Source organism: Mus pahari, chromosome X (assembly GCF_900095145.1).
Source record: "Mus pahari chromosome X, PAHARI_EIJ_v1.1, whole genome shotgun sequence".
Classification (NCBI taxonomy): Eukaryota; Metazoa; Chordata; class Mammalia; order Rodentia; family Muridae; genus Mus; species Mus pahari.
In genome coordinates, this window is record NC_034613.1 from 58,459,069 (window position 1) to 58,478,037 (window position 18,969).

An 18,969-nucleotide genomic window follows, 5' to 3' on the forward strand; every position below is an offset into this window, starting at 1 on the left:
GTCTAACTTTCCCCAAAGGTGTAAAATCTTTTTATCTCTTTCATAAAGGCAGGCAAGCTCATTTAGGGCCACTGACCATAAATATGCATGAATCTACATATTATAGGCATATACATCTATTGCAGCACACCATGTATGTCAGCATGGTATTTAATATTCTTTAACTTAGGTACACATTGTGGAATTTGAAACAGCTGAAACTTGAAGTAGATCATCTCCTTTCTTCTCAGTCTGCCTCAGATCATACATCACGATGAATGGAAGCAATTATAGGAAGATTCAATGCTAGCACCATCATTTATTGGAGTATAATCCTTATAGCCAATCAGTGCTGTAAGTCACAATAAATTATATTAGACTTCTAGTATTACTTGAACAAGTGGAGGGCTATGGATCAATGGGTATCTGATATTTGAAAAGCTCCCACATTCAGTTCTTACTGAATCTGTAATTAACAAATGAAAATAACCTAATCACAGGAAATTGTTCATTTGACTGCATTCTTGTAGTTGAGCACACTGTGTGCTAAGGAACAGCATGGAGTGCTGCAGAATGTGGGCCTGTGCTCTTGAATGCCATGGTGCCCATCAGCAAATGAATGCATTTATCAGAGCATGTGAATAAAAATGGTTCATCCTTTTTAGGATGCTGATTCATCTGGCTTGAACAGTATGTGATAATCAATGATTGTTTTATATTGAAAGACGCAGTTCCTCTTTGCTACAGATTGGCTGACAATTTTTCAAGAAAATATCAGCAACCCAAGTGGTTTAAAAAGTAATGTGTGAAGTATATGTGGAAGAGGTATAGGAAAAACCCAACTAGCAGTGGCTCTTGTGAATCAGAATTATTCCCAGCTCATATACATGTCTTGTGTTTAAAAAGTAAAAATAAACTAGCAAACAACAAAACAGACATAAAACACTTCAGAACTACAGGATATTTCAAGTTAGAGATGGTTGTTATAGATTGTTCCATTTACTTACTTGTTCTTTGTAATTTCTGTGCCAGAAAATTCCTGAGTCAAATACAGTGAACCAAGACTGGGCTAGTATTTAGAATCATGGCTAGTGCTCAGAATCTTGGACTATTTCAAAGCATATTCACTGTCTCTGAGACACAACATATTCTATGTGATATGGATTAAAATATTGCGAAATACCTAGCAGCTACTTAGTCTAATTTATTTTTCTAGTTTTCTATGAACCACTGATATTCAACTGAATCTTAGCATTGATATGGTCATAAAAGACAGTGCAGTACCTCCATATGGTGCATTTGGTTACAAGCATATTAAACATATTACACAAGCAGAGCTTAACACCACAGGTATTATTAAGATCAAACACACAATGTTCCAACTAGATAATTCAGCAGTCATGAAAATAAGCACTGACATATGCATCCAAAGTCCAGGTGAAAATGGAACTGAGGGAACAGAGAGAAGAAAATAGCAGGTAAGAAAAGAGGACCAAACTTTGTTACAATGGATCCAGAGTCACAAAAAAAAAAAAAATGTTTTGTCACTTGGAGGTAGAGCACAGGGACAGAATAACTTAAGCTTCGTCTGACTTGTTAAGTACACATGGACAATCCTTTAAATCAGCCCTGCTGAGAATAAATACAATGAAAGCTAACAGATATGTTAAATATTTGAGTTTAAATTTTATACTAGCAATAATTTTTAAAAGTATAAATAGGTGAATTGTGTATCTTTTGTTTAACAGATACATGAAAAATTTCATTGCAATATGTGGTTATGTACAAAATAATTAATGCCTTGGCTATTTTCTTGCATTTTTGACAACAAAAGACAATTTATGTTTACAGTTCGTTTAAATTCAACCTAGTAACTGATCACTTCTTGAGGTTGCCTAGGCAACGGCCTTTTTGATGGCACCTTGTCCTCTTTGATTTTGCTGTTCTTTGGAGAAGATTTGTTTTTAATACTTTGAGAGTAGAAGTATGTGAACTGTAGGAGCCTGAGCCTCATAGTACTCTGGAGACACACTCAGGGTTACACAATTTGCAACTGTCTGAGGTCTTTTTGTCACACAATGTCCTCCTTACTATGAATGGGGCATTGTGACCTTTTATACTAGCCATTTCATACTAATGAGCTACAAAAGCCATTTGCCCAAACCCTCAAAATGAAGTGTCTTTGCTCTAACACATGGATGGGACCACTTCCCCCATGTTCTGAATGAATAAACTATGAAATGGTTTTGTGATTAGTAAAAAGGGTTGTGTCGTAAAGAGAAGATTGCACCAGAGCTAAGAGACTTTTCTCTCAGGCTTTACTTTTCCCTTCATCGCCAGAGTCACAGAGAACCATAATCACCCCACCTTTCTGAATCTTGGTGGCTTTATTTGTAAAATGGGCAGGTGCAGTTTTTATCTTCCTATTTTTCAGGATTGCCACGAGTCTAACTAAAATCATATGTCACTCATCAAGGATGTGTATAAAGGCCATATAATGTAAGTGATCCAGTATTTTTGAAAGAGAAGCAAAATTTACTTCTGACACACCCCTTACTCATACAGTCAGGTATGTTCTAATAGAATTGGTAATATTTGATCATGACAACCTATTTAATAAATAAAACTAAACCCTTACAGATAAAATATAGTCTTCCTCAATCAAGCCTCAATCGTCTGTGCCTTGCTTCCCACTTCAGTGCTAGCTGATAATGGTCCTGGCATAGACATATTTCTTAAGGTGAGAACATGTAGATTACAGCAACATACACAGTACTTGAATGTAAAATTGACCTGAAGACCTCAATTAAGGTCCCAGACATTGGCACATTGGCACCAGCATCACTGTTCCTGTATCGCCACTTACAATATCCTTACCAAGAATGTAAATGTCCATGTGAGATGCTGAGGTTCAAGAGTAGCTTGTGCACTAGACGTAAAAAGTTTATAAGATCCATGCGAGAAGCACACGACAAACCTGCTTCTGACTTTAAATCAGAAATGGTGGGTGGATGAAGACCTCCTATGTTTTCATATTAACTTATGTTAATGATTGTCATTTAAAGTACTATGGCCATATTGGTATAGAGATGTCTTTTGTTTTTCAGTTACTACACTAGATGGGAAGAAAAATCTTCCACTAAATACACCTAAAGTAGGACTAAAGAAAATGTTTATAATATTGACAGAAATAAGTACTTGTTCTTTAGTAATTTAAACAAGTATTTTGGTTTAAAATATAATGTATTAATGTATCAAAGTATAAGGTATTATCCACTTTTATTCAGTGCTCTTCAGAAAGCAAATGTAAACTAGCAGAAGGATATTAATAAAACTAAGAAGCGTGTTTATGGGGGGAGAGCATTGTTAACCAGACAACTGTCACTGACATCGTTTATATGTGTCACATTTCAAAAAGGATCATCTTGTTTTAATTTGCGTTTTAAATACCTAGACAGAGCCTCCACTCATTTCATTAATACAGAAATCATTCATCAGGACAGAATGAAACTTGTGCAATATATTGGTCACAGCTTACGTACAAACATTTCTGATATCTTCTATTGAAAGGAATATTGCTCAAATTGCCAGTGATTATAATTTTTAATAAAAAAACCTATATATTCTCCCTACTTCCCTCCCTCCCTTTGGCTTCTAATGTGATTGTGTTCAACAAGCATATTTTCAGTGGGGCCATTTCTATTACAGAGTGATTGAGCTCTGATTTACACATCAATTACCCACTTTCATGAAGATTTTCATGCTCCCCTAGCTGACATCAATGAAGCATAACAGCACAAATGCTTTATTTCACACCGGTTTTGGATAACTGAGACTGATACCTAATCATATTGAGAGACAGTGTGCTATAATAAGGAAACTATAAATGTTTCCGTTTGAATATTACTACTAGTTTTTATGAGATTACTATTTACATGCTTATCTTAGTTGTTCATTTCTTTTTATAAATATATTCCTCTCATCTCAAGTGTAGTTAGAACATGAACATAAGCATTTATAAAGATCAAACTACTATCTTTCAACCTTCTCAAAGAACAGGAACTTATTTTTTCTGAGATTTTAGGCCATTGTCACCAAACATCCAATAAATATTCAGTAGGAGTGATCTTAGTTGTGCCTATATAGCCTGTTTGTTTTTTTTTTTTTTTTATTCTTCCATGTCTGCCCAGAGGCTCTTCTTTGGTGCCACTTGGTTTACAATATTTGTATGAGCCACATGCAGTATGTGACCTCTCACATTGTTCAAGAGCTATGTGGCAAAGAGCTTCAAGATTTCTCTTCATAACTCAATAAAGTGGAAATTATACTCTTCATTGATGCTATTTTGGAATAGTTTTTACTTTCTTTCTCAGCTGTAAGTTTCTTGAAACTTTTTATTATGCCCTCCCCTGCCCCCTGCCCTGAGAACCTAACCTGGCATGACATAGTCATCCTCAGTAAACGTTTGGGATTAGAGTCATTAATTAACTTATGAATGGATATACATCAACATGTCTCATTGAACTTGGGCAGAAAAATATGCCTGTCATTTGTTCAGTCAGTCAATTTAAAAATATGTATTTAAAGCTGAACACTGAACTTGGCACATTTCCAGATAAATGGGAAGCAGAAATACATTATTCTTCCCTGGTGAGAGTTTCAATTAACACAACTTCTTGGAGACAGACCCTGACTAGGAGATTAGAGTTGGAAGCCCAGAAGAAAGTTGATCAGAGAGGATAGGGTAGATAAAATGTTGTCTGAAGTACAAAGGGCACTCCTAAAGCTAGGTTGTCAATACCTTCCTGATGATTCCAAGAGAACTGGCTTTAAAATGTAGTCAGTGTGTCTTGGACTATATTCATTTGCTAGAGTAATCATTCCAAATTACTGCAACTATTGGTAGTTTAGAAATACATTTTTTTTTAATCTCCTAGTTATGGAGGCTGGAATTCTAAAAATCAAGCAAGGTACTGGCATGTTGATTTCATTCTTTTGGGTAGTTGTAAAGAAGTTTATAATGATTTGTGGTCCATCTTTGGCCTTTCTTGACTTGTAGAAGCATCACCTCAATTTCCATCTTCATTTGCATATAGAATTCTACATTTCTACATTAACATTTCTACATTTTTTCTATTTTCATTTGTTTTTGCGACAGAGTCTTTAATAGTTCAGTCTGGCTTGAACTTGGTAAGCAGGAAGTGATGGCCTTGAACCATCTTCCTGTTTCCACATCTGCATTGTTTGGATTACAGGCACATGCCAATTTTTTTTAAAGATGAGAGTTATGTATGTTTATGGACTTTCACTGTTCCAGTATGCTATTCTCTTAACTAACATTTAAACCATCTTATTTTCAATTAAGGTCATTTCAGAGATGCTGAGGGCCAGGACATGTGAGTATACCTTGTTGAAATTCAACTCACAGTAGGAGAATATCCTGATTGTTGTCAGTCATCTTTCAGGGCAAGAGGGAAAGGTCACACCTATAGGCTCATGTGTGAAAACAAATCCAATCGGGGTCATAAGTTGCAGAGAGCAGAGCAGACATACTGTGCATAGAGTTTTCCTCTTCTGGTTTCATGCTTAAGTCAGAGCTCTATGGGGGGTGGTGCCTCAAGGAAAGAGACAGAGGCCAAAGGGTAGGCCTGCAGGGGGTGGAATTTGCTTGGGTAAATTTGGTGAGTGCCTGTGGATCAAAGGATTTGGTGAGACATGAAAACAGTCAGTTTAAAATTGTCAATTATAAACTGCTCCTTAAGGGCATTAATTTCCTCAGTTTGAAAGTAATTAAGAATACTATTTCTGAGAAAATATTGTTTTAAATTAAGTAGTCATTGAAATGGCCTTACTTATAGTTAAGTAAAAATAAAACACCTTTTAAAATTGTCATTTATGAGAAGCCTGGAGGTTATATTATGATTTTAACTTGGAAAATATTTAATGAGCATGGAGAGGAACTAATTCATGTAATATTTTTTATTTTTATTTTTTTTTATTTTTTTTTTTTCTTTTTTTTATTATTTTCTTTATTTACATTTCAAATGCTATCCCGAAAGATTCCCATACCCCTCCCCCCACCTCTGTTCCCCTACCCACCCACTCCCACTACTTGGCCCAGGCCTTGCCTTGTGCTAGGTCATATGGAGTTTGGGAGACCAAGGAGCCTCTATTCCCACTGTTGGCCGATTAGGTCATCTTCTGCTACAAATGCAGCTAGAAACACAAACCCAGGGGGTACTAGTTAGTTCCTGTTGTTGTTCCACCTACAGGGTTGCAGCCCCCTTCAGGTACTTGGGTACTTTCTCTAGTTCCTGCATTGGGGACCCTGTGTTCCATCCAGTAGCTGGCTGTGATCATCCATTTCGGTGTTTACCAGGCACTGGCGTAGCCTCACAAGAGGCCACAATATCAGGGACCCTTCAGCAGTATCTTGCCGGCATGAGCATGAGCATTAGTATCTAGGTTTGGTGGCTGATGATGGGATGGACTCCGAATGGGGTCCTCTCTGGATAGTCCATCCCTTCATCCCAGCTCCAAACTTTGTCGCTGTACCTATAATTTTTCATGGGAGTTATGTTCCTCATTCTAAGGAGGAATGAAGTATCCACAAATGTTCATCCTTCTTGATTTTCTTCTGTTTTCCATAATGTGTCTTGGATATTCCAAGTTTCTGGGCTAATATCCGCTTATCAGTGAGTACATATCTAGTAGTCACTAGATATGTAATATTTTTTAAACTCAAAATAAAGCTAATGGAGTAGAATGGGTGCAGGTGCCAATGGTATGGACTTAGGATAGGTAACAAAGACCGAACATGCTGAGATAAAGGCAGAGGACCAGCCATGTTAGGGCCACCAAGCTGAGTACTATGCCTAATTCCCCAGGCCAGTAAGGTTGAATGCAACCAAAATAAGGCTAACCGTGAAAATGGCAGGAGCATAGATTCATAAACTATCTGCACCATAGAATACACAAACTAAACTCTGCCTCAAGCCAAAATTCAGTCCACAGTGTACTTTACAGCCATTACAAGTGTTCAAAGTCTGCCAGTTTCTCCATTATGATTTATTAGCCCAGGATCCATGCAACCATTACTGATTAGAAAGAACAGACGCACATAATCTTAAAGTAAATCAAGATTTAGATCTGACAGCTCCTTAAATCACAGCATCAACTCTGATTCATTTAAAGAGAGAATTATAAATAAGTTCAAGTTGACTCTGAAGACCACATATAGAATACAGGGAAACATAAAGAAACAGGGTTCTAATAACCTGTTACCTCTAATTAGTAATAGGAAACAAGGTAGAAGACAAGAATAGAAGCAATAGTGCTTTATATCATTATTTATATTTTACATAGTTTTAATTGTATATCATAATACAGTTTAAAATGTGGAACCTGTTAAAAATCTACAAATATATAAATTAGTAGGTTTAGTTTCTTTTCTGATCATTTGTTTGCTTGTTTGGCTTCTAGTATCCATTTAAGGCTCCTATTGTTCCTTGAGACATATTTTGGTAAACTCCCATGCCAACTAATTGCTTGTAGCCCTCATGGTTTGATTGTGCTGAGAGGAAGATGTTTAAAAGTCTTTGCTTTCTCTTACTAATGAGTCAGTGAGCCATTAGTGTTATTGTGAAATCTCACTTTATAGAGTAAGCTAGCTCTAATGTATTTTTAAGTGATTTGATACAAAAGCAGAACTCATACAGATAACCCAAGAAAAAGGAAACTTAAAGACTCTTGAATATCTATTGTGTAAGGGAGGCCACTTACAGAGGGATATGTGCATATGGAAGGGGAGAAGCAATAAGTTTTATGGAGTAGTCAGAAAGTCAAAGACATGCTAACTGATATGGGTCACATTCTGATTTGCCTGCAAGAGAACAAAAGCAACACTTTTATCAGGAAGGGACACCCCAGTCAAACAATGTTGGTTATTGGACCCTACCTTTTAGACAGTAATTGTAATGGGGAAAGAAAACCTTAGTTTGTTTCATTGAAGACATTTTAACCCAATTCTACAAAGTTCTCGATGTGGTGATACTACTGTAAAAAAGTGACAACCTTTGAATATTAGATTCATGGTTGTTCTATAGAAAACTGACATTTCTATTACAATGAAATCATTCAATAATGGAGTTTATTGCACTCTTATGGTATCACTGATGATCAAAATTCATTTCAGTAATCACTTATGCTTGTTTTACTAAAAAGAATCTATGCAATTTATATTCTAAGAGCACTTTTATAAGCCGGGATATTTTGTAGGGAATTCGAGATTAAGATACAGCTCTGGATGGATTTCATAGTCCTTTGTCTGAAGTATGAGTAGGGCTTAACTCATGTTTGGCTGTGACTCTGCAAGTGCTCTTTTCTACTGAGAAGATGAACATCTTTTGGCTCAGATAGTTGCTACTGGATTCAGTTCATGTTATTGTTCTTTCTAGGTGTAACAAGTCTATTTTTGTAATAACTGCTTTTGCCTTGAAGGCATTTCTTCAATCAACAAAGTAGAATTTTTCATAATAGAATCCTTTAGTTCCCCAAAGATGCGTGATCTTTGATTTGCTTTCTTGTAATACAGAAATAAATGGTTGTTTCAGGTTCAGTCTATTAGAGTTAGGTGCACATAAATGAATCAAATATAAACAGTTATTTATAAATGATTATCTCCTGAGCAAGTACCGGAAGTTGTTGCATGTGAAATGCTTGAGATACACCCTGAAGAATGTAATATAATTGATATAACATGTAATTTTATCATGACAGCTTAAAAACACTATTCCTGGGTTATTTCTAAAGGAAATCAAGCTGAAGAACCAAACAGTAGAAAAAGAATATTAATATTTATATTATGAAGAAATTTGGGTTGATATTGATTTGTGAAGTCAGTTCATTTAATGATCATTTGGTTCTTCAAAGATCATGGTTGAATATATAGTAGTATAAGGACAACAATGTTCTCACACCCAGTTTTTTTTTATCTTTAAGTAAGCATTGTTATCTTTACCTTACCAATTGTTACCATATCATTACAAGGTGCCTATGTAATAAAATGTTGTATGGTAAAGGTAAAGCATGGTCAGTGTGCCAGTGATGTTGTCCATTAGCTATGAGCAACCATCAATAATTCACAGAACTCTTTCTTAATTACTAGTGTGTCAATATTTACACTAACTGAATGAAGAGAACATAAACACTATTCCAATTTTATGGACTAGGAAGCCCAGGCTTATGAACAGTAAATGATTATTGATAAAGCATCTAATAACTGAAAGAGTCTCTGTGGCATCTTCAATGGATAGCACCCTTCTTTAAGCCTTTCTTCCCAGTCAAAACAAAAGTTATTCTTTTAGTGGATGTCAGGTTTTTATTTGGCTCCTTTTAGATTTTTAGTCTTTGTAAATATTTTTTACAAACTATTATTGGAGCTTTAATATTTGACATTTATTATAAAGTGTCATTTGTGAGACTGTAATCCCTATGCACTTGGAGTTTTGCTAGGCCAGTCAAAATAATTTTGTCTAAAACTTACTCCACATGCTATTTTTTCTTTTTTACAGATTGATAATTTCATGCATGCACATAATAGATTTTGATCAAATTTGCTTCCCTAATCCCTCTTCTCTGACTCCTCCCACATCCCCCCAAGTTTGTGTGCTCTCATTAAAAAAGAAAACTGCATGAGATAGCTTCTGGTTTATGGACGGGGTACATGTCTACATTTCCTTTCAGCTTTAGAACCCCATTTGTCACAGGCCCATGCAGGCCCTGTACATGCTACCACAGACTGTGAGTTCATATGTGCATTGATCTGGCTGTGTTTAGTAGAGCTTGTTTCCTTGATGTTCTCCATAGATTCTAGCTCTAATATTCTTCTGCCTCTTTTTCTTCAGGGTTCTCTGGGTCCTGAGGGGGTGGGGATTTGATGGAGACATCCCACTTAGAACTATTTCAAGATCTCCCTCTCTCTGCATATTGTTCAAGTGTGAGTCTCTGGTTTTGTTCCCATCTGCTACAGGAGGAAACTTCTCTAATGACTGAGCAAGAAACTGACTTATGAGTACAGTAGAATGTCATTGGGAATCCTTTTTAGTTCTGTATTCCTTTAACGGGAAAATAGTATTTGGTTTCCAGTAGGTCCCTGGCCTTGGACATCTAAGCATTGTCAGGGATGGGTCACATCTCATGGAGTATGCCATAAATCTATAAGATATTGGTTGGATACTCCCACAATAGTTTTATCACTACTATACCAGTATATCCTGCAGGCAGGACACCGTTGTAGATTACAGAGTTTGGGGCTGAGCTGATGTTTAGTTTTCTCCCTTGGTAGTCATCAGACTACCTCACAGTACCATAAATACTAGTCCACAGGGGTGAAGGCATTATGTAGGCACAAACTTGATTTCTCTGGATTCAATAAGTAGTGTAGGTGTTGTCTTCAACAATAGGTCTTTATTGTCCTTTTGTGGAGAGAAACCAAAATTCCTGACAATAGCTTTGTTTGGAGGTTCCCAAGGGGCTGTACATGTAGCTTACATATATACAGAAACTTCTTTGTGTGTGTTCCTGGACTGAGAGAAGAGACTTAAAACTTCTGTCTTTAATATGTTAAAAAAACAATCTAATGGCAAATATAGACAATGACAATTAAACCATTAATAATGTGCCAGTAGCGGGGGCTATCCAAAAATCTGTTGCCTCTACTGGGGTTTGTTCTTCTAGCTGGGCTGCCTTGACTAGCCTGAGGGGAAGAGGATGCACTTAGCTTCCCAGAGACTTGAAGTGCTGGGGGGGGGGGCGGTGGAATATCCCCAGGGAACCCCACCTGCTAAGATGAGAAGGAGGGATGGGGAAGGATTGTGGGAGGGGGTAACTGAGAGGGGGGTGAGAGGGATGAAAAGTTAATAAATAAATAAAATAAAAATAAACATTTGAAAAAAAGAATGTACCAGTTGATCCATTTTAAGAAGTAGTATAAAGCCATCAGCACACATGAAGTGAAATGTATTCAACTCCAGAAAGAACTGGGTACTGCTCAATGCAACATGGACATTTCTTGAACAGTTAGGCTTAATGAAGAATGCAAAATATAAAAGATCACATATTATCATTCAGTAAAGTTAAAATATTCAGAATAGACAAAGTGAAAAAGTTCTAAGCTCTTGATCTTTATTGGCTAGAGAATTGTAGGGCAGAGTGATCTCTAAAAGATGCACATGTTCTTTTGTGATTGATCAAGCTTTTCCTGAAAATATACCACAATGGTCCTACAATTCAGTGACTATATTAAATGTCGTTGCACTGTGCACTTACAATGGATAAAATTACATGATATGAACTGTGTTTCAATAAATGTAGTATGCATGATAAAATGAAAGGAAGAAACAGAAGACATGAGGCTAGAAGAAAAATAAGTTGACATAGATGAGAGGCCAGACTGGTGACTTTGGAAAGTTCTGCTGTTCTCCACAGAGAGTTGTTCTATAGGCCTTCTGGGTAAAATATATCTCTACTCCAGTTTTCAGAAAGTGTCCTACATTGAAATACTAAGATTCTACCACAATAATTTCTGGTAGTTTTGGTGCAACTATTGCTTTACAAAGTAAAGATGAGAGGAAACCAAAGGATGTTCACTGGCCCATTCATCTATGAAAATGAAAAATGTTAGTATAGAGGTGCTTATTACTGTTATACTAGAACACAGCCAATCCCATATTACACTATTTCAACTTATTATACTTTAATCATTTAAAAATATTATCCCTTTTTTAATGTTTCCTCAAGTATCTTTGTAAAATAGTTAAATGAAGTAAACAAGAGTTATTAAGTTTCATGACCTATTCAAGCAAACCATTCTTAAATTGGTTATTATTCTACCAATCCCAGCCTCTGTTGCAGCATATGAACTTAATTTTTATAATCATTTTAGGTTATGGCCATTTGGATAAAGAAACAAATGTGTCTTTTTTTCTATATTCAGGCCTGAACTAAATTTCTAAACATTTTCCCTCTCGACAGTTTCTAATGCAGTTCGGTCTGAAAGAAAGTTTGCCAATAGGTACGAAGAAGACTCACTTATTCTTGGGTATGCTGGAAACAGGAGTGTCAAACTTTGAGTAGTAGAAAGAGAGAGCTACTTTGAAAATGTGAAAACCTGGCTTCTATGCTCTGAATTTTGCTTGGAACCTGCTGGGGAGCCCATTACCTTTTTTAGTTCAATTTCTTCATCTGTAAAATGAGGGCAACACAACTAGATGATTGCTAAAGTGTCTCCTTGCTTTAGTGCTCCTCTTCTAAAAGAGAAGCCTGCATTGTCCGCCAACTGAGCTACCACTGTGAGCTAATGGATATAGCATAATTGAACTTTCAAGATCTCATTGAATCTACATGTGTCCTGGGTTTATTGCCCCACAAATGGACCTGGGGCTTCTAATGTACAAAATGAGTGTTACCTACATTTGAGATCGGATCTAAGGAGAAGCTAAGGAGAGTGTGTAAGAGAAAGAACAGATTGGAGAAGGAATGACTTCAACATGAAATGAAGAGAGGAGGAAATCAAGTTCAGGCCTTTCTAGACACTCACTTAAAGCTTAGGACAGCTCCCCTCATTTTATGTTTCCCCTGTATAAGGAAATGGAATTTATCTGCTACTGTAGGCTTAAGAGGAACAGAGATGGGTAACATATAAAAGATATAAAAGCCCTCAGAGAGAGAGAGAGAGAGAGAGAGAGAGAGAGAGAGCGCTGTCTCATCATCATGCTGTACACCAGAGTAATTAGCAGAAGCTTTACTGTGTTTTCCTATCAGCTAGGACATGACTGACATAAGGTCCCAAAGCATAGGAGAGATAGGCACAAACCTTTGAGTTATTAACCAAAGGGTATATTTGGTTTTAAGTGGTCAGGGTTTTTATATCATCCTGGTATAATTAATATCATTATGTCTAGGAGGAAAAAGTTAGAAAACATCCTATCTTGATAAGAGTTGTGAACCATCGAGTTGAGATTTGGGGCTGAACTTTTCAATAGGAAGATGGGTTCTTTTCTTAATGAGACTGACTCAGCCTGTCCTTGTTGCCTTGAGTAAACTCAGGCTGTCCATCAATGTGATCCTTAACTCCTTTCTGGTTGGTTTGAGCTTTCTATGTAGCCTCCACAGCTGCTCTCCCACAGGAAAAGAAAAGTCCAAGAATAAAGATGCATCAAATCCTCAGGGGATAGACAGACTTTCTTGCAGTCTCTGCAGGGTTCACAGGTTCAAATGCAACCTGCATGAATTGTAAGAACTTTAATTGAGTAGATAAAGAGGGCCTCATAATTATAAACGGCAGTAGGTATAACAAGAGGCTAAATACATAGCTATGGTTTTAATTAGCTGGTGCTTCAAATTAGTAATGTTGGTTTCAGTCAGAAATCAGTGACGTTATACACTGAAAACCTCATCACTGTGTAGTTCATTCCTCATTAGACTTCACTGTGTGAAACTTTCAATACAACACCATGCTGGGCTTGAAAGGAAAAAGTTGGACTTATTTGGTTGCCGTCCAAGAGCAGTGGAAGTCTATGGAGAGTACATTCTTTCTCACCAGAGATATGAGAATTAACTGTTCTTTGTTAGATGTGTTAAAAAAAAATGCAGCAGGGAGTTTTGCCTGCAACAGATAACGCCCATGTGCACGCTCAATCTGCTATTCAAATTTGCATCTGGAATTTGGTAGCTAATGAACTGATACAAAATGCAGCCAAGAGCCTCCTAACAAATCAAAGCTAGGGCTAAAGCTCCAAAAGTGCCCTTATTGCCGGCCGCTTGAAGGGCTGTCTCGCAACTTAAAGCACATTTCCTTTTCTTCTCTCTCTCTTTCCTTTTTTGCCTTCAGGGTTTTAATTATGTCTTTCCCTTAGAGGAGAAAGAAGGTAGTTTGCAAAGCCAAGAGACCAAAGCACTTCAGTTTTCTTCATGGGAGAATTAAATGTGATCTATAGGCTTGTCATTTTGAGCTGTCAGGTGCAAAAAATGAACAGATAGCTAGGAAACTGACATCTTACATTTCCTCAGAAGCAGGAGACTTCAATTCTTGCTTTTGTGTTGAAAATCATCTGCTATGGAAAGAAATTAATGTCCTTCTCTATTACAAAAAAAAATAAATCCTACTACCTTTACAATGCTAAATACTACCTGAAATTGTTATCCCATCCCATCATGCGCATATTTTTCATACATTTCTGACAAACTAATATTCTTTTATTACTTGTGGCTATTTGTGGTATTGTGGTTATAGAACCATGATGCAGTAAAAGGACTGCAAGTTGTTACTCTGCCTGGTTGATTTCAAATCCGCCTTCAACGTGGATACCGAACGCATGGTACCACATTACGGAAGGTCAGACTGATATTACTCACAGAACATAATCAGAAGTGGCCCGCATGAATTCTGTGCTATACATATTCTGTATTGTGAAAGCTATAGGTGCCATTTAATACTCTAGAAATGTCATAAATTTAAAGTGGAAACCTAAAGGTGGTTTATGTTGACAATATCCCCATTCATTAAAGTACTGAGTTTGACAATTCAAAGATTCCTATGAAGAGTGAATGATTAAGTGTAGTAGCATCACATAATCCTTATATATTAAAGTATATAGTTAATTCACTAGACAAGTGGTTCCCAACCTTCATCATGCTGAGACCTGCTAATACAACTGGTCAGGTTGTAGTGACCTCAAGCAGAACATTATGGTCATTATTACTTAATAACTGTAATTTTACTATTGTTAGGAATTATACTGTAAATATCTGATATTGAGGATGGTTTTAGGTGACCTCTGTGAGAGAATTGTTCAACTTTCCAAAGGGGCCATGATCTACCCGTAAAGAACTGCTGCTCAAGGCCCCGATTTAATAGATGACGACTATGGTACTTCTAAGTGAATGAGTTAACTCGGCACTGGAGTTTATGATGCATTCAGAAACACTAACTCCACTTGTATAGTGATATACATCTTTGATTCCCACTTTTAATCATTCAGTCAAAAGTATTACTCTTATAACATCCATCCCATTATTACACCAGTGGGCATATTTTACTAGCTAGTTATAATTGTGCCTCTCAGATTCATACACAGATACCCTGTGGAAAAGACCCAAATATAAACAGGAAATGTATTTATGCTGCATGTAAATCTTATGCTCTGGGAGTAGGGGGTGGGGCCATCCCCATGGAGTCAGGAAGTAGGGAGGAAGTATGGGATGTGGAACACTATGGGGTGGATTGGGGAAAGGGGAACGAAATCTGAAGTATAAATAAATAAATAAATAAATGAAAAAATCTTATGCTCCTATTGTGAAGAAAATTTTAGAGATTATCTTAGAGTGTTTCTCAAATTTCCCTCTGACCTCTCACATACCATTAACTATATAATTTTCCACTTGCAGCATCATGTAAGTATTTTCAAAGTTTCAGATTGGGAAGCCTTTTGATTTTCAGATATTTGTGTTAGAGATCCTCAATTTTTGGTATAAATCATATACATTTAGAGTTTAATTTGAAGTATTGCATGGTAGAAAAAATAACTCTCTTCATAAAGAAGCATTCCATTCTATAACCTTCAGGGTAACATACTAGATCTTAAATGTTGTCTGGAAGCTCTGAATACTTCAATGGAAAAGTCTGAAATTTGATGAAACTGTCAGAGGTAGTGTTTATAAAATAGCTTTTTGTTGAGTTCAATTAATTCTTTTGCCATGTATCTCTTTAATTTCTAGTCAATTATTTGTTGGTTCAGCTAGGATCCTACTTTTTAAAAAATTCTTAGTGAAGTGTAAAGCATATATATATATATATATATATATATATATATATATATATATATAATCAAAAAGGAATTCCACATATTTATTTATTTATTTATCCAATCAGATTTATGTATCAATAAATTCTCAATTTACAGCATGCCAATACAATAATTTCTGAACCAACTGATGATGATGATAGAATCTTTATCCCAATTATTATTTTTTAAATTCTCTCTCTCTTTTTAGAAGAATGCATGCAAAGGTATTTTATTGATACTACCTACATTCCAGACAAACAGAGTTAGGAATTGTCCACAGCATTATGGCAATAAAGGTTTTCCATTCACATAGGACATAAAGTAACTTTATTAACATGATATTAGACGTTCATAGTTTACAAATGCTAAATATACAATATCAGAAGTCTTTTTCATATATTTATTCTTACATGTTAGATGATGCATGACAAGGCCATACTCTGCTAACCTTTGTTAATGGTTTAGTTCCTGGGAGTACTGGTGGGTCTGGTTGGTTGATATTGTTCTTTCTATGGGGTTGCAAACCCCTTCAATTCCTTCAGTTCCTTCTCTAACTCCTATATTAGGGACTCCATGCTCAGCCCAATTTTTGGCTGTGAGCATCCTCTGTATTTGTAAGGCTCTGGCAGGGCCTCTCAGGAGACAACCATATCAGGCTTCTTTCAGCAGGCACTTCTTGGCATCCACAATAGTGTCTGGGTTTGGTAGCTGTGTATGGGATGAATCCCTAAGTGGTCTTTCATTTAGTCTCTACTCTACACTTTATCTCCATATTTGCTCCTGTGAGTATTTCCTACTTCTAAGAAGTACCGAAGCACTCACACATTGATCTTCCTTCTTCTTGAACTTCATATGCTTTGTAAATTGTATCTTGGGTACTCCGAGCTTCTGGGCTAGTATCCAATTATTAGTGAGTGCATACCATGTGTGTTCTTTTGCGATTGTGTTACCTCACTCAGGATGACATTTTCTAGTTCCATCCATTTGCCTAAGAATTTCATGGATTCATCGTTTTTAATAGCTGAGTAGTACTCCATTGTGTAAATGTACCACATATTCTGCATCCATTCCTCTGTTAAAGAACATCAGGTTCTTTCCAGCTCCTGACTATTATAAATAAGGCTGCTATGAACATAGTGGAGCATGTGTCCTTATTACATGTTGGAGCATCTTCTGGGTATATGCCTGAGTGGTATAGCTGGGTCCTCAGTATCCCTAATCAAAATCCCTTGCCAAAATGAGACTCTGGATCTTAAAGAACACCCATCTTCACATTTTTCATAGTATGTAATTCAGACTTTGCGTATAATATCTTGCCACCAAGTAATTGGAAATTGCTCATGGTCTTTCTTTCTTTCTTTCTTTCTTTCTTTCTTTCTTTCTTTCTTTCTTTCTTTCTTTCTTTCTTTCTTCCTTCCTTCTCTTCTTCTTCTTCTTCTTCTTCTTCTTCTTCTTCTTCTTCTTCTTCTCTCTCTCTCTCTCTCTCTCTCTCTCTCTCTCTCTCTTTCTCTCATTCTTACTTTCTATTAGATATTTTCTATATTTACATTTCAAATGATATTCCCTTTACTTATTTCCCCTCCAAAAACCTGCCTATCCCACCCCCAACTTCCCCGCTCACAAAGCCACCCACTCCTGCTTCCCTGTTCTGGCATTCCCTTATACTGGGGCATAGAGCCTTCACAGAACCAAGGGCCTCTCCTCCCATTGATAACCAACTAGGCCATCCTCTGTTACATATGCAGCTGGAGCCGTGAGTCCTACCATGTGTATTCTTTGGTTGGTGATTTAGTCCCCGGGAGCTCTGGGGATCCTGGTTGGTACATATTGATGTTCCTCCTATGGAGCTGCAAACCCCTTCAGCTCCTTGGGTACTTTCTCTAGTTCCTTCATTGGAGTCCCTGTGCTCGGTCCAATGGATAGCTATGAGCATCCACTTCTGTATTTGTCAGGCACTAGCCCCTCAGAACACCTATATCAGTTTCTGGTCATCAAGCATTTATTGGCATTCACAATAGTGTCTGGTTTTGGTGACTATATATTGGATGGATTACCAGGTGGAACAGTCACTGACTGGATGGCCTTTCCTTCAGTTTTGGTTCCACACTTTGTCTCTGTAACTCCTCCCGTGGATATTTTGATCCTCCTCCTAAGAAGGACTGAAGTATCCACACTTTGGTCTTCCTTCTTCTTAAGCTTCATGTTGTCTGTGGAATTCCAAGTATTTAAATGATTTAGTTAACATTTATATGTCCACCACCACTTAAGATGGTTTAATTCCTTTAAACTCACTCATGATCATTAAAATATGGTATAGGCTTTGGGAATAGTTCCATTTTACATAAAGATTCATACTTTAATCATTTGTTTCCTTTGTATTGTGTGACATATATGGATTCATGGCCCCAGGTAACTAATAACATGATGTGACCTTAATTTAGCTCTCTTCTGTATAGTAAACTACTTTTGCACATTTTGAAATTGCATCTGCTAATCAAAAATGACCAAAAAAAATTTCTACATAATTCTACGGCCATGGGTACAATTTCTAATGAACAAATTTCTGTTTTTTTTTTTCTTATTTCTAAATTCAGTACAGATAAGAAAAAGGTTCTCTATGAAGGTCTCAGTTGGGCAGAATTGATTTCACATCTCTTTTCTTCTTAGGGATATCAAGGAAGATCTACATTTCTTCATGGTTAATTAATATTTTCTCTGTTTGTCTTTTCCTTTTCATGTCAGTCACTATGAACAAGACCGTAGTGCACTTAAAAAAAGGGAATGGGAACGAAGGAATCAAGAAGTTCAGCAAGAAGAAGATCTCTTTTCTTCAGGCTTTGACCTTTTTGGGGAGCCCTACAAGGTAGCTGAATATGTATGTAATTTATCTTTTTAGACAATACTTTCTTGCTACTGTTTTGAATTTGCTTATTTATACTAACTTTATTTTTAGGCCACAAGAGTTATTTTACAAGTGATATTGTTATATTGGGGACAATTAAAAGTTTCATGAGATGTGTGCCAGAACAAAGTTTGTAATCTCTGACTTGTAAGACTTTCTGCCTTCAAAGAGCCCCTCACAGCCCAACCCTTGCTATAAGAAATATCCCTTCTATGTTTCTTATGTGCTTAGCTGAGCAACCCC

At 36.6% G+C, this 18,969-nt stretch overlaps 1 protein-coding gene across 2 annotated transcripts in view; it reads left to right on the forward strand.

Annotated features, from left to right (window-relative positions):
• Aff2 (AF4/FMR2 family member 2) overlaps positions 1 to 18,969 on the forward strand; it is a 475,715-nt gene that overhangs the window by 138,293 nt on the left and 318,453 nt on the right. Inside the window, exon 2 of one of the 2 annotated variants that reach the window (XM_021187671.2) lies at positions 18,567 to 18,699. In XM_021187671.2, coding sequence (XP_021043330.1) covers positions 18,567 to 18,699 — 133 coding nt within the window. The remainder of the gene's footprint in view (positions 1 to 18,566; positions 18,700 to 18,969) is intronic. The other variant, XM_021187672.2, reaches the window with a different exon arrangement.